This window comes from Haliaeetus leucocephalus, unplaced genomic scaffold (genome assembly GCF_000737465.1).
Source record: "Haliaeetus leucocephalus isolate CR32 unplaced genomic scaffold, Haliaeetus_leucocephalus-4.0 Scaffold702, whole genome shotgun sequence".
NCBI lineage: Eukaryota > Metazoa > Chordata > Aves > Accipitriformes > Accipitridae > Haliaeetus > Haliaeetus leucocephalus.
In genome coordinates this window covers 792,107-807,000 of record NW_010973138.1, presented here as the reverse complement: position 1 = coordinate 807,000, position 14,894 = coordinate 792,107, and the positions used below count along the sequence as shown (strand labels likewise).

General features: G+C 43.3%; 1 protein-coding gene across 1 annotated transcript in view; it reads left to right on the top strand.

Moving 5' to 3' along the window:
- Window positions 1-14,894, top strand: part of AGPAT3 (1-acylglycerol-3-phosphate O-acyltransferase 3) — a 50,459-nt gene that overhangs the window by 22,261 nt on the left and 13,304 nt on the right. Inside the window, exon 2 of the mRNA XM_010580243.1 lies at window positions 12,227-12,453. Coding sequence (XP_010578545.1) covers window positions 12,276-12,453 — 178 coding nt within the window. The 5' untranslated portion in view covers window positions 12,227-12,275. The remainder of the gene's footprint in view (window positions 1-12,226; window positions 12,454-14,894) is intronic.

The following is a 14,894-nucleotide window of genomic DNA, read 5'->3' as shown; positions in this document are numbered from 1 at the left end:
CTTCGCACCTTCCCTCTGATTATAATGCTAATTTTCTACAGACCATTTCTTTCCAAATACTAGCATAACTACTGGGTTAAAATAAAATTCTCTCAGGCCTACAACTGCTATCCTGGAAACTGCTGGTATGTCCTGTGTATGTTTTTTTAAATATATATATATAATTTGTCACATATATAAAATTATATGTTATATTTATGTATTTATATGTGATTATATATAATTTATATATATAATTTATATTTTTATATATATATGTATATAAGCAAAGTGATTTTCAAAACCATGCCTATGTGGAATTTTGCCCTACCATACTGAGACCTGCTGGTAGCTGAGGAGTGTTGTTTACTGGTGTCAGTATGGTGCTAACCCACCAAATCTACAAGACCTCCAGAGCATCCACAGCATGAGCTGTAAACCTGCCTAAAACAGGTCATCCCCTCCACCCCCCCTCCTTCCAGGGAGAAGCATGTAGCTTCTTGCTCCCCTGCCCAGAGGTTTGGGGTCCTCGGTCATGGAGAAAACAGAGATTTTCCAGCCCTGGCTGCAGGAGTGGACATGTGTGTTTTTGGCCACTTAATCCTGCTGCTGCATAGTGGAGAAGTACTTTTAATCCTTTCCTTTCTGTGAGAGAGGGAGGTTTCTCAGCTCTTCCTGAGGCTTAAGGAAGAGGTGGCGATGGGGGAATTAGAGCAGATCCCTAAGGACAGGTGTAGGCTGTTGACCTACTCTGTCCACCCCCGACTTTGGCCAGCTGAGGCCCAGAAACCTTCAAGCCATATCACTGTGGCACTACACACAAACTGGTAAGTCACAACTTAGACAAGTTCACCTGGCAGCCGCAGAGAGCATGAGCAATACAAGCAAGCAGGTGCCTGTGGGGATGTGCTCTACATCTACAGCATCCTGAAGCTGTGTGTTGTCATTAAGGAAAAGATTTCCCATGCCTGCAGTGTAACTTTGGAGCAAGTCAGAAGCATGCAGATACTGTGGTTATTACAGGTTTGTTGGCTTGTTTTTCATGATGAGCATTCAAAACTGATTAAATGTCTTGTGCTTGGTGGCAGTTTTGTTCATTGCAAGTGCAATGGTTAAATGATGTGTGATACCTGCCAGACTGTGCAGTAAGCTCTGTCTAACTGTTAGCTCTCACAGGTATCTGTTCCCTTGCATACAGGGGTAAAGAGATGCACGATGTTTACCGAAGGTGCCACTGATAGTCCTTTCTTCGATGTCATTGACAAGTGAACCTGGCTGGGAAAAGAGAAGGGAGCATTTAGCACCAAGAGTATCCCAGCACTACCTGGCAGGTATCACGTCCCAGTATTGCCTATCATCTGCTGCACTTGAAATGGGGCACGACACCCTGCTGTTGCACTCAGAGTGAAATTGCAGAGAGCAGTTAGCAGGACAGAAAATACTTGGCTGTCCTTTAGAGAATTGGAGTGGACCTGTTCGACCTGCTGGAGCGTGCCGAGTTGTCCAAGAGCTTCTCCCAGGCTGCTTGTGCTCTCAAAACCTGTGCAAGCTGGAAACCTTAGAGTATTTTTCAGAATTTGAGGTTGATGTACAAACTGAATACCAGATGGGCAGGCAATGGATGCCTGTAATGCCGTACACAATGGTTGAATGGCATAAATCCACTGTGGCACGCAGCAGGAATCTTGCACAGGCCTGGGAAGTTGCCAGCATGTGTAACAAAAAGAGGAGAGTATAATATGAGGGAAGCAATAGGGAACTGGAGAGCTAGCAAGGATTAGCATCCTGCTTCTTCCTGAAGGAGTTTTATCTAAAGTAGCAAAGGGGGGTGAATAGCTGCCCCCAAGCAAACAAAAAGGGCCAGGGGGAGGTTTAAAAGTTCCCGAGATAAGGAGGAAGACTGGCAGAAGGTGTTTGACAGCCATTTCTGAGTGAGTCACACTTAACTGTCTGTCTGGAGCCACAAGGAATTTGCAAAACTGGATAATTGTTCCTATTTATTTCTTAAAATATATGGAATATGACAGTGTTCTAGCTCATGCGTTTCAGCATAAAATGGCTTACTGTGGGCTGGTATTTTTCCCCTGGTTTTATCCCTTTTTCTTTTAAATTGCAGTCTTGCTTATCTTCTCCCTCTCTGTGTAAGAGCCAGGTCCATTCCTGCTGTGTCTTGCTGTGCCAACAGACCGGTGGGAGCATCGCTCACCCTTGCCCTGGGTCAACGGCTCGTGTCTCTGTGTGGCTGCAGCAGGGAGGTTGACTTCTGTAGTACTGCAAAGAAAGGCAAACATGCAGCCCTGTATAGCCCCCAGCAAGAGCATTCAGCACTGGGAAGGGGTGTGGGACCCCCATTGCGCTCTTGGGTTACTAGCACCCTTTAACGAGGAAGCTGATGCGTTAAAACCTGCATGTTAACTTGCAGTTTAGCTTAGCTCTGCTGCAGCAAGGCTTACTCAAGTGCAATTTCTTTTCGGTTTAGGAGACCAGAATTGAAAAGCTCTTATTTTTTGCCCCTAACTGGTGAATTTTCTGGTTTCTTCCTTTAGTAGAAAGGGGGAGTAATGTGTGTCTGCCTGCCTTTCGTTTTCAAAATGAGGCTAATTGTATGCCGTATAGAACAAGATAAGTTACGGGTTGGGGTTTTTTTGCTCTTGATAGCAAGCAGGTCAAAGAAAGAACTTGAGCTCAAATGCTTGCAGTTTGGTAAATCTTTGTAATCAGTAATATTCAAGTTTAGGACAAGGTTTATGAAGGCCGAGTTCTACAAGGGCTTTCCCAAGTTTCTGTAAGTATGCATATACCCACAAAACCCATCTGTATCTATAAGAAATGAGCCAAACTTGCAAATTATTATCTAATCTAAATTTAATATGCAATTAAGGTTTTGTAATTATAGCTTTAGGAAAAATTAACTTTGTGTTGCTTATACTAAAGCAGAAGTGCCAGACTGCAGACCGAACGATGACAAATGGCGTGCATGTATACAAGGGAGAAACAGCATGCAAACACCTACAAGCAGTTGTAAATGACATACTGTAATAGAAACTATCCTAAGTTTACTAAACCATAAGGCAATGTTTGTCTTCCTGAGATAAAAACAAGTTACACGCATGTACAACCAGGTTTTGAAGTAGTGGAACTCCTTCACTAGAAAGCTCAACAGAGAATCCTGCAGTGTCTTGCAAGTATGGTGAGGCTGTTCTACAGAAAAAAATTGTATCAGCCTAGTTCAGTGATATTCAGCCATGACATCAAAGTTGTCTGGGCTGTTTTTACCCAGTGAACTTGCAACAGAATCTCTCTAGTTTTCCAGTTGTGAACAGAAAATCCTTATGAAAATACCATTGTTTTCTTTGTTGATAAAGAGATGCTTGCAGGGAGAGAGGTTTCTTAACCAGTTCTGCTTCCTTGTGTAGGTTGCCTTTCAGCTAGCAGATTTCTAAGCAAGTCAGGATTCATTTCGGTTATCTGATCCATTTGTTTAAATAGAAGCTGAGTTAACTGAATGTGTATGCTGAGGAGAAATTGAATTTGTGCACACTTGCTCTCTTTTTTTTTTTTTTGTATGTGCTGAGTATGATAAAAGGAAATGGTTGAAATCAAATTTGGAAAATAGCCATTTTAATATTGCTTGTGTTTTCAGCTGTAATATTGTAGCAACAAGTTAGAAAAATATAATTTCATCTCTAGCAGAGGCATAAGCACAGTCCTCTCTGCAGCTGGGGAGGAGGCTTAATTATGTCAGTAACACTTCATTTAGGGCAGGGAAGAGGGAAAACTGCCCCTTAAGTGCAGTGGTATGTAGTATCAAGAGCTGTTTTATCCCCTTCTGTTTCCATCGAGTTGTTTGAATGTTTTTCTTTGCTTTGTTTACATATTCTGTGGTCTTCTATCTACAAAATACGAGTTAAACAACTGGTTATCTTGTTGGGGTTTTTTTTGCGTTTTTTTTAGAGCAACCATAGCTTGATAGGAAGCGGCCGCACATTTTAAAAGCAGGAAGGAGCTCTGAGGCTGAAGTCCCGGTAGGATGTGGACCTCTTACAGATATTCTCCATAGGGCAGGGGGGTGTTGCAGTGGCAGGAGGTGCTCAGAGCACATAAACGGCTCCCCACAGTGGGGCCATACCCTAGCATGGCATTTGTGGTGTGAAGGGATGACTTTCTGTGGTCATTCCCCAAAGGGGCTTGCTGGTGCACAGAAACTATTCACGTGTGCATTTTATTTTGTAACCTTCTCTCTCCTAAAGCTTAACTGGTAAACTTACAGTCTTGTAATAATAAAATTAAAGATTTCTAAAGAGTGGAGGAGGCATGAACAGGGACTAGTGTTTCTGTTGAGGATGTGTGTTCCTCATGTGGTTGTCATTGTTCTGAGTGACCATCACATCATGCCTAGAATTAATGCCTACACTTTACCTATGGCAGAAGAAAATCAGATAATTTCTTCAGGACCTCTCATTCTCCATGCCTATTAAATGACAATGAATGTCAGAGAAATATGCACAGGGTTTTTTTGTTTTGTTTTGTTTTTAAGCTTGACGTATTGGCATCTCATTAGGATGGTAAGTCAAGCAAAAGGCTTTCTATTTGATGGAAATAGACTAATCTCATAAAAAATCTCTACAGATACTGAGCCAAACCTATTGACACTAGTGGAAGTTTCTATGATTTAATTGGCTTTAGATCAAGACCAAAATAATTAATATTATTTCAGACAGATAGCAGTGATAATCTTTTACTCTTGACCTTTTCTAGAAACTGGCTGTGGTGCTGTTTCAAAGGCAAGATTGATAAAATTTCAGGGAATAAGTTCTCATCTAATTCCATGATGGTAACTCAGTAACATTTTTTTTTTTTTCTTTTTGAGATGATATTCCTAGTTCTCACAACTCGGAAACAAATTTGCATCTTTGTGACCTCAGTTTGGCTTAAGGTCCTCTTCCATACGCTTCAATTTTAGAAATTCGTGACAAGCAGGATTTTTAATGAACTTTTGAATCAGCCTTGCATTTCACTGAGGGCTGTGCAGGGAAATTAGAATCATAGGATGGTTTGGGTTGGAAGAGACCTTAAAGATCATCCAGTTCCAACCCCCCTGCCATGGGCAGGGACACCTTCCACTAGACCAGGTTGCTCAAAGTCCCATCCAACCTGGCCTTGAACACTGCCAGGGATGGGGCAGCTGCAACTTCTCTGGGAAACCTGTGCCAGTGCCTCAGCACCCTCACAGTGAAGAAGACCTACCTATATTGTGTGAGAAACTAAGAAAATCTTCCTGTCATGCTTAGGTTTAAAAGGTTAGGTCTGTGGTAGACAGTTTGTAATGCTGTGTGGGACGTGATTGAATAGTTGTCTATTCTTACAGCATATCTGGAGAATCCTTAGTACAGACTGTTCAAATGGATACCAAAACTGTTGTTACACCTCATTTCCTTTTATTTGCTTATTAGCTATACTGACTCACTGCTGTTGATCTAAGCTATGTTTTCTAGCTTACTTTGACAGCTGTGGTTGCCAGTGGTTCTTCTGAAGCTATGTTTCTAAAATAAATCAGGGCTGAGTAGAGACTGCTTTCAGTGGTGCCATGGCAGAGTGGGCAGGACCCTCAGGTTGCCTTTTTTTTTTTTTTTTTAAGTCTGGGGCGATGCCTTAGGTAAATACTCTTTCCATTGGTTTAGAATGGCTTCTGCATCACATGGGTCAGGCTCCCAAACTCCTCATCCTAGAAAGAGATGCGGTACACTGCAGGAAGTAGAAGACCATCAATTACCTACTTTCTTCCTGAATATTTTCCTATATCGGGTATTTGCTATGAATATATTATTGCACTTTTAAAAGCCAGATAGCCACTGCACTTTTGTCTTTTAGCTAGAAAAGTACTGCATATTCTGCAAGGAAAAATTATTTCTTAGAGGTAACTGAGGTAATTACTTATAAGCATTGAATGTAACTCAAGATGATCAACGTAGTTTGTGTGGTATGTCCCAGAAATATCCAGGAAAACAATCCACTGCTGCTGTGGCAATGCAGTACTTCTGAGGGATGCTAGAATGACTAGACTGGAACCTGTACTTTTATCCATGAAATAGGTATAGGCAGCGGCATTGAAAGCTTTCCCTCATGTCTCTGCCTTGACGGTTGGGTAGCTGGTTAGTATTCTTGGGTTTTCTGATTTTGTAAGGGGAGGTGAGGGAAAAGACCCTTATGCTAGTGACTTTCATAGCTGGTTTTAAAAGAGAAGTAGCCTGAGTTGGGTCATCAGAGGAATCTGGAGGGTAGAAAGTATAGAGAACAGGTGTTTTCTTCAGCTTCTGGCTGCTGCTGTTTGTACCTGTTCTCCTCATACACATGAAGCAGCTCATGGAACAGATAGTTCTCACTTTGAATAAGAAATAGTTTTTAATTTTCCTTGTGTGTTTTTGATGAGCAGAGTTTGTAGAATTCTGAAAAACAGTGAGGAAACTGATGAGACATGGCCAACAAAATGCCTTTTTGCACTGCTTCTGACTTGCAACATTATTAGCCTTTCTTCATAGACAGGGTTTGCCAAGTTTATACAGACATCAAGGAGATTTACAAAGCTTAATCTGAAAAATATAGTATTTCAAAATATGATGGTAAAAGGTAGAATTCAGTATCATAAGGATTTCACTCAATTCCTCAACTAGCAAAAATGTTATGAGGTAGGTGAAATACCAGAATTCAGGGTGGGGGCAACACATTCAGAGCAAAAGATGTCTGTAGTTAGTTTCATAAGTGGAGATAAATATGGTACGGTGGAGCGGAAGCAGCTGGAAAATGGCAGTGGCATGCTCAGAAAAACTGAAGGCAAAAGGCTACAGATGCAAGTACTGGCTGCTGCAGTTTTTGCTGTTGTCAAATACATTAATTCTCACTGGGTTGGAATATTAGAATCAGTGGACCAATTTCTAATTTCATACTCATATTCATGCAAACCTCATGAACTTTAGATGAATTCTACACACATGACAGCAATAAATTAATTAAAACCTGGAGTTTGAACTGGAAATACTATATTACAGAATGATTAATGGTTTAATTTTTAATTTTGAGTTCATAAATAACTACATGTTTCATGAGATGGCTGTGATGTCCTTAGTGCACATTGTGCATCTGTTTTTTTTAAACCTGATTTCTTAATGAAATGAGGCTGATGCAATCATGCTGTCTCTGTCATTCTCCCTTCTAATGGTTTTTGAACTTGGTAGCGTATTTCAGCAACATTTAACAGAGAGGTAGATGTCTCAAAGCGTTTAATCATTAGGTCTTTCATGAATGTAGAAAGCTGGGTAAAGGAAAAAGATTGTATTCCTCCTTCTACTGAGAGGCACATAGTATCTTTTGGACACCAGAGAGTCCACGTGAACGTGGAGCCTCAAGACACAAGTCTGTACCCAAGAAAGCTGTAGGACATCTGCCTTCTTGCCCTTTACTTGAGAGGTATATAAATAAGGGAGGGAGCCCAGAAGAATGCAAAGCATTTAAGAACTTTTTCATCAGAGAAGATAAAGATCAATACTATGGGGAGCGGTCTCTGACTTTCATAAAGTCAAACGACCCTGTGAAGTAAGGCACTAAAAGGCAATGAAAGCGTGCTGTTTGGTTTGAGCTGGGTTTTACCCTAGTGTTGTCCTGCAGCATGGCTGTGAAAAGCAGGCACTTGGCGAAGGTGTGAAAGCAAGGAGAGTACAAAGTTGACTGCAGTTCAGTGCAGCTGCATGGGAGGAAATGGAGGTTTTGTGGTGAAAGGTCAATGTTGTGTAGTTACAAGGTGCTTTAGGAAAAGAAGGGAGAAAAAAAGGTTTTACTGGAAGGTCTTTGAATATGCACATGATATGGGTATACCGTAAAAAAAAAAGAAAAAATGAATAATGCTGAAACTTGCCGTCTTAAGCTGGGGCAGATGTTTGCTTCCTAGACACTTCACTTAGCTGATCTTAATATATATGTCAGATGCAGAAGCGTTGCTTCTCCTCATTCTAGCAAATTCCAATTTCTCCATCCTCTCTCCAGCCTGACCTTGGGATTCAACAAACAGCTGCTGACCACCCTTTGCCTGTTGGCCTGTCCCTGAATTGCCTGGCTGTCCTACACGGGCAGGAATGCAGAAAAGTAAAGAATTCCTGGGTTAAGATTAACTTCTAATTATCTTAGAAGTCAAATACAATTAAGTGAGGGATTGGAAAAAGGGACGCTGGCAGGTTCTGTATCCAGCATTGAAACTGGAAGGAACAGAAGGACGACTAACCCATTTTTTTAGTTGATCCCTGTCCATTTTAAGAGGAAGTGCAAGTAAACTAGCTGTGCTTTACGGGTCAATTGGGCAAACGCTGTCCTCGAAAAGTGTCATTGAGGAACCAGCTATGCTTTGGCTAGTGTTCTCTTTACCCTGTAGCAATACTGGTAAGACTTGCAGTCCCCAGATGCACAGGGGTGCAGTGAGCCCCGGTGCAGGCACACGAGGCAGTCGTGCTGTGTTGCCAGCCAGAGCCACACAGCTCTGGAGTCCCGCTACAGCGAGACGGTGCCCAGCATGCGGAGCAAGAGTGATAAATCTTGTTTTCCACGTGTAACGAAGCTGGAGAAGCAACACGCTGCAATGTCTCTCTACAGCTTTCTGTCTGGTAAAAAGGGATGTGTCCTTTTGGGTCTGTAATACAGCAGTGTTCTTAATGTAAGGGACAAATACCAGGGTGCTACAGGCTTTGCTCAAAGCAAAGAGGCTGTGGAAGTGGAGCCAAACCATTTTATTTGAGGGTAATACTTGACATTTGTGGTTTTCCTCATGCTGTTTGTATGCGCTTTGGGCCCTTCTCCGGAAGGGGCTAAGCTGTGCATTGAAAGGCAGTAAGTACTGGTCTAATGACTATGATAGATATGGTCATCAGCAAAGCTGCTTGCGCATGGCTGTACAGAAGGCAAGTAGGGATTTGAGAAATAGTTGAGGGGGACAGGGAGCGAAATTGTTCTTTTCTCTTTTGTTTGAGCTGTTTTTTGAGAGAAACCAGATGAAAAGAATGACTCTGATCTTGGAAGTGAAGAACGTGGTGTTTAATGTTTGGCAGTACATTGATACAATGACTTGAAGAACTTGCCAGTGGAGAAGATAAATGAGCCCGTTGCTGTATTAGGGCATCAAACACTGAATACCGGGGCTACCTCCCATACGGTACGTGTGAACACTGGTGCGGTGTTCTGGCTATATGAGACAACTGTATCCTGCAACCCTTTGAGGTGGGGAGAGGAAGGAGGGCTCCACTTGTTTCTTTTTAAACACAAGTCTCTGCTTCCTAGCAGCTGTTCTTAAAGTAACTTATTAGTGGAAGAAATATTTCTTCCATTATTACAGGAAAACATTGGGAGAATTGTGATGGGTTGACCCTGGCTGGACGCCAGGTGCCCACCAAAGCCGTTCTATCACTCCCCCATCCTCAGCTGGACAGGGGAGAGAAAAATATAACAAAAAGCTTGCGGGTCGAGATAAGGACAGGAGAGATCATTCACTAATTACCATCACGGGCAAAACAGACTCAGCTTAGGGAAAATTAGCTCACTTTTTATTACAAATCAGCCAGAGTAAGGTAAATGAGAAATAAAACGAAATCTCAGAACACCTTCCCTCCACCCCTCCCTTCTTCCTGGGCACAACTTCACTCCCGGATTTCTCCACCAAGCCCCCCCAGCGGCACAAGGGGGACAGGGATGGGGTTTACGGTCATCACACGTTATTTTCTGCCGCTTCACCTCCTCAGGGGGAGGGCTCATCACACTCTTCCCCTGCTCCAGCGTGGGGTCCCCCCCACGGGAGACAGTCCTCCACGAACTTCTCCAACGTGGGCCATTCCCACGGGCTGCAGTTCTTCACGAACTGCTCCAGCATGGGTCCTTTCCACAGCCGTGCAGTCCTTCAGGCACAGACTGCTCCAGCGTGGGTCCCCCACGGGGTCACAAGTCCTGCCAGAAAACCTGCTCCGTGGGCTCCTCTCTCCGCAGATCCGCAGGTCCTGCCAGGAACCTGCTCCAGCGCAGGGTTCCCACGGGGTCACAGCCTCCTTCGGGAACCCACCTGCTCCGGCGTGGGGACCTCCACGGGCTGCAGGTGGAGATCTGCCCCACCATGGACCTCCCTGGACTGCAGGGGGACAGCCTCCCTCACCAGGGTCTTCACCACGGGCTGCAGGGGAATCTTCGCTCCGGCGCCTGGAGCATCTCCTCCCCCTCCTTCTGCACTGACCTTGGTGTCCGCAGGCTTGTTTCTCTTACATGTTCTCACTCCTCTCTCCGGTGGCTGTTTTCTGCGTCCCAACTTTTTTTTCCTTCTTAAAAATGTTATCACAGAGGCGTTACCACTATCACTGATTGGCTTGGCCTTGGCCGGCGGCGGGTCCATCTTAGAGCCAGCTGGTATAGGCTCGCTCTCTCTCGAACACAGGGGAAGCTTCCAGCAGCTTCTTACAGGAGTCACCCCTGTAACCCCCCCTGCTACCAAAACCTTGCCACATAAAACCAATACATATTCATCATAAGCTTCAATATCAGCTTATTCAACTTGCTTTGCTCTGCTTTCTGTGGCAGGCACAATAGTGGCTCTATTGAAATAGACTTTTTTTTTTCCTCTGTAATGTGCTTCTGAAGTGGGTAGATTACTAATGATGCAAATAGATTTTAATTGTGCAAAAGCTAGACACTCTGTGCCTTGAAAGGCAGTACCTGATTTGTAGAAGAGACAGTAGAAAACAAGCTTTCACAAATAAAATTGCTGTTGAGTTTTATAAATAGCACCATACTGTAAGGAGGTGACAGATGAAAATGGTTTGGTTCCTCAGAGCTGGCAGGTACTTTATTTTCAGGCATTGGGAACTTCTGCGTCACTTTGGATGCTTGACTTGTCAAACGTGTTTGTTACCATCTACTGGTTAGTCTGATCATTTACAACACTTGTAAAAGCTGAGCATAAATACTGTCAGCAAGCTTTGGCTGTGGAAGAAAATCGGGATCATGCTTTTATTTTTTGGGCGAGATGTTGAGGGTGTTGTTTGACAGCCTGGTTGGCCTAGTTATAGGGCTTTTAGTACCCAATGGGTCAAAAAGGCCAATGTCAGGTAATGCAGGGTTTGGAATAAACTCAGTCTGGTGGCTCGTTAAATGCATTTTACTGGGTTAACTTTGTACTGGCAGGATTTGTATTGGATCAAACTTGTCTGTCTAAGCTACTGTGACTTTCTACTGGTTCAGACATGGCCCATCTTTCTGCACCTGGTATAAATATGGCACGTGCTCGGAGTTAAGTGCTCTGGCTAATTTGGTGGAATCAAGATTCTGCGCCAAAGCCCCTTCCAGATCAAGTTTGTACTGGTACATAGTCTAAGGTTTTTCTATTATTTTACTTTTTTTCCCCACACTGACTGGTATATTTGAACATGGAACTGTGGCTTGACAAAGTGAGAAGTTATTAAACTTGCTCCAGCATGGGTTTTGGATGTGGGAATACCTAATTTCCATTTCCATGCCTTAGCTGCCTTAGCATTTGCCAGACTGACACTCTGTGACCAGCCCTGCTCTTTTCATCCCGAAATTCACTGCAGGATGAAGAGCCTGCTCCCCAGATGGACTCCTGTACTCTTCTAGTTAAAGCAAACGCGTACCAAAGTCTCTGCAGCCCCCGCCAGCCCTCGCTCCGCGCTCCGTGCTTGTTCAGGAGAAGTGTGTACAGAGCAGTGGCTTTGAAGGCAGGCCAGGAAGGCATTGGTTCGTTTACGCAGCTCCAGAGGCTTGGCATGCCATTTATTGGGTGCAGGGGCTGAGGCTCCTGTTGCAGTTCAGGGACAGCAACCCCTGAAGGTATAGCAGTCACTGTGCTGCTTGTTTACCGGTCAGGGCTCAACTGCTTCGCTGTGAGTGCAGGGCTCTGTGTTCCTCCCAGCATTAAGTCCAATTATATGATCTTTGTTCGAAGAGAGGTGTGAGATTCATCTTCAGCAACAATAATCTTCTTAGTGTGCTGTAAATTGTAAATAATGATTCCTTCCTATTTTTGGAAGTGATTTGCACCCTCAACAGTTTATTGTGTGAAGACCTGAATGAGGCAGGCTTGGAGAGCAGCGTGTTTCTTGCGTTGGGTTCCTGTTGCTGAAGTTGCACGGACTGTTTCAGGGCTCTTGCTTTGCCCTTCCTCAGGGCTTGTAAACCCAGTCTCCATTTGATTCTTTTCTTTCTCTTTCAGGACCATTATTCTGAGTGACGGCCCTTGCACACGCTTCTGAGTGGTTATCATGGGCTTCATTGCCTTTCTGAAGACCCAGTTCATAGTTCACCTCCTCATTGGGTTCGTCTTTGTTGTGAGTGGACTGATCATTAACTTCATTCAACTATGCACGCTAGTCCTCTGGCCCATAAACAAGCAGTTTTATCGCCGAGTAAACTGTCGCCTTGCCTATTCGCTTTGGAGCCGTGAGTATGCTCGAAGGGGATGTGAGAGCTGGGGGTGGGGAGGGGAGCATTTTTTGTTTCTCTTTTCGTTAATTAAAGAAGAAAAATATATATACATGTATATGTATACACACAGAGACACACGAGAGAGAGAGAAAAGTGATAAGTTAGATGTAGACTCTCAGAGCAGTTCAAAGCAGCCATCTTTTCTGAAATATTGGGAAAACATACAAAAGTCAAGGCACTGATACTTATTGTCACTCTATTATTCAAAGAAGTCAGAAGTAAAGCTCCTCCCCGCCCCCACCACTATCCTGACTGGTAGGACTTGCTGATTCTGTCTCAGTAGCATCTTCATCCAGCATCAGAGCCTGTGCTAAGTGATGGGGAAGGGGGAATGCACAGAGACTGCTTCAGGTATTGAGCATACGTGTGATATTGACCACTTACTTAGGAGTCCAAGTCAACTGTGTGGTCTGCAGAGAGAGATGTATTTAGTGTAGGTGTCTCTATAGCTGAAGTGTGCGACAAAGTCAGAGTCCTCTTACACCCTACAGTGTCCATCTGTGATGCCTGTGTCTCCTCTTGTGAGCAATTTGTCACTCTTTTCTTCTTCTGCCTGTGGGACGGCTCTACAGTGAGTGCAGGTGCTTCGCTCTTCTCTCTCAGACCTTTGCAACTTCCTCCCTGTGGATGGCTTTTTTTTCCTCCTCATACAGCTTAACAGGGGATTAGATTTCTGAAATGAATGTTTAGAGGCTTCGTAGTCCAAATGTCATCTCCTGTTACAGCAGTGAATCATCTAATTCGTTTCCATTCTCCATCCCCTCCCAGTATGCATGGCCACTTACCTTAGTGCTCAGCTCAGCATCCAACTGCCATTTTGGGTAAATGAGTCACCTAAGTGAGTACTTAAATTACAGTTGAGCAGTCCACTGACAGGCACCCACATTTCTTAAATCATCTATGTGAAGTACTGCCAACAAAAACTCTCCAAAGTACCTAGTTTGGTTTCTTTTTAAGCTTGTTGTCCTTGTCCTTCCTGTGCTTTTTGTTCTACCTATTGAGAATGTAGTCTGAGAAGCACAGGAGAAAGGAAATTAAATAGAAAGTGGCAGGCAAACTGTCAGGAGAAAAGGTATTGTAATGGAAGAACTTATAGGTGGAAACTTCAAAATTAGCTTGGTCGGAGGGGAATGGAGGGTTTTGGGTTTTTTTTATTTGCTTCTAAGAATTTCTTAATGTGCTTTTAATAATCTAGAATCTGATCTCATCCTGAAAACTCTTGTTGCACTAGTAGTCTGGCTTTTCTGGGGATATGAGCTGCTTGTACCTGTAAGGCTTGTAGGTTCAGACCCTTGATTTCTACATTGTGCATGGAAAAATCACATTTTAAATGCTGTTATCTTACATCTTGTATACATGGGAAATAACCTACACTATTGTTCAAAAAGGTTTGGGGAAGCTGAGTAGATAATTGTGTTGTACCTAGGATAACCCCTCGTGTATAGCCTATTATAAATTAAATTATTGAGACATTAAAGTATGAAAATTAATGTAAATGTTATATGGGATTGCAGAGTGCTGATGGCCTGTAATGGAAGAGCTGACAGAATATGCACTTAAATTGTGATTTATAACGAATTAAGTAAGCTGTGTAAATGCAGCAGTTCAAATGTTGCCATTCATAATGTAATATGTTTCATTATATGGAAGCCTTTTGGCAATGAACCTGTAGGTTGGTGTTCTGTTCTGGATGATATGTTTTGCTCGCTTACTCCAAGCTGTTTAGTTTTAGGCTGAGGGTGTTCATGTCAGAGCTGTCTGTAACAGAAGCTGCTCTGCCCATCCGGCAGAAGATTGGTGTGCAGGGGTGGATACACAGGTGATTGTGTATCTGGCTATGTGCTATAGCCTACTGAAAACCAGGCTCTATTCTTAATATATCTCTTCTCAAATAGATAAAGCACAGCTTCAGAAGGGGAAGAAGATAGACTCTATCCAGTGTTTGTGGCAGACGTGTGGGGAAAAAAACATCTGTTGCGTTCTGGCCTCAACATAAACCCTTTGCAGTGCATGTATTTCATGACAGGTAGTCTGTACTTCAAGCTCTCCTACATCAGCTCCTTTCAGATGACTTACGTCTTTGGAGAGCGCAGCGTGTTTAGTTTAGTCCAATTGCAAAAATAATGTCTCAAATGTTAGTACTTTAAACTGTGCTGTGCCTCTTGTTTGCTTTTTTTCTGGATGGCTTGCGAGGCTGTAAACCAGCCTGCTTTGGTGTGTGGAAACCCCGGTTGCAGGAGGGTGTTTGTTGTAGCAAGGTGTTGCTTGTCTTCTAGAGGAAGTATCCCAAGCAGTGCAAGCATTATAGTCTCTTCATTCAGAAGGATGGGCATGCTGTAGCATTGGCAGGATCGGTGCCATGCAAAATAGGTGTAACCCACACACCAAAAAAAAAA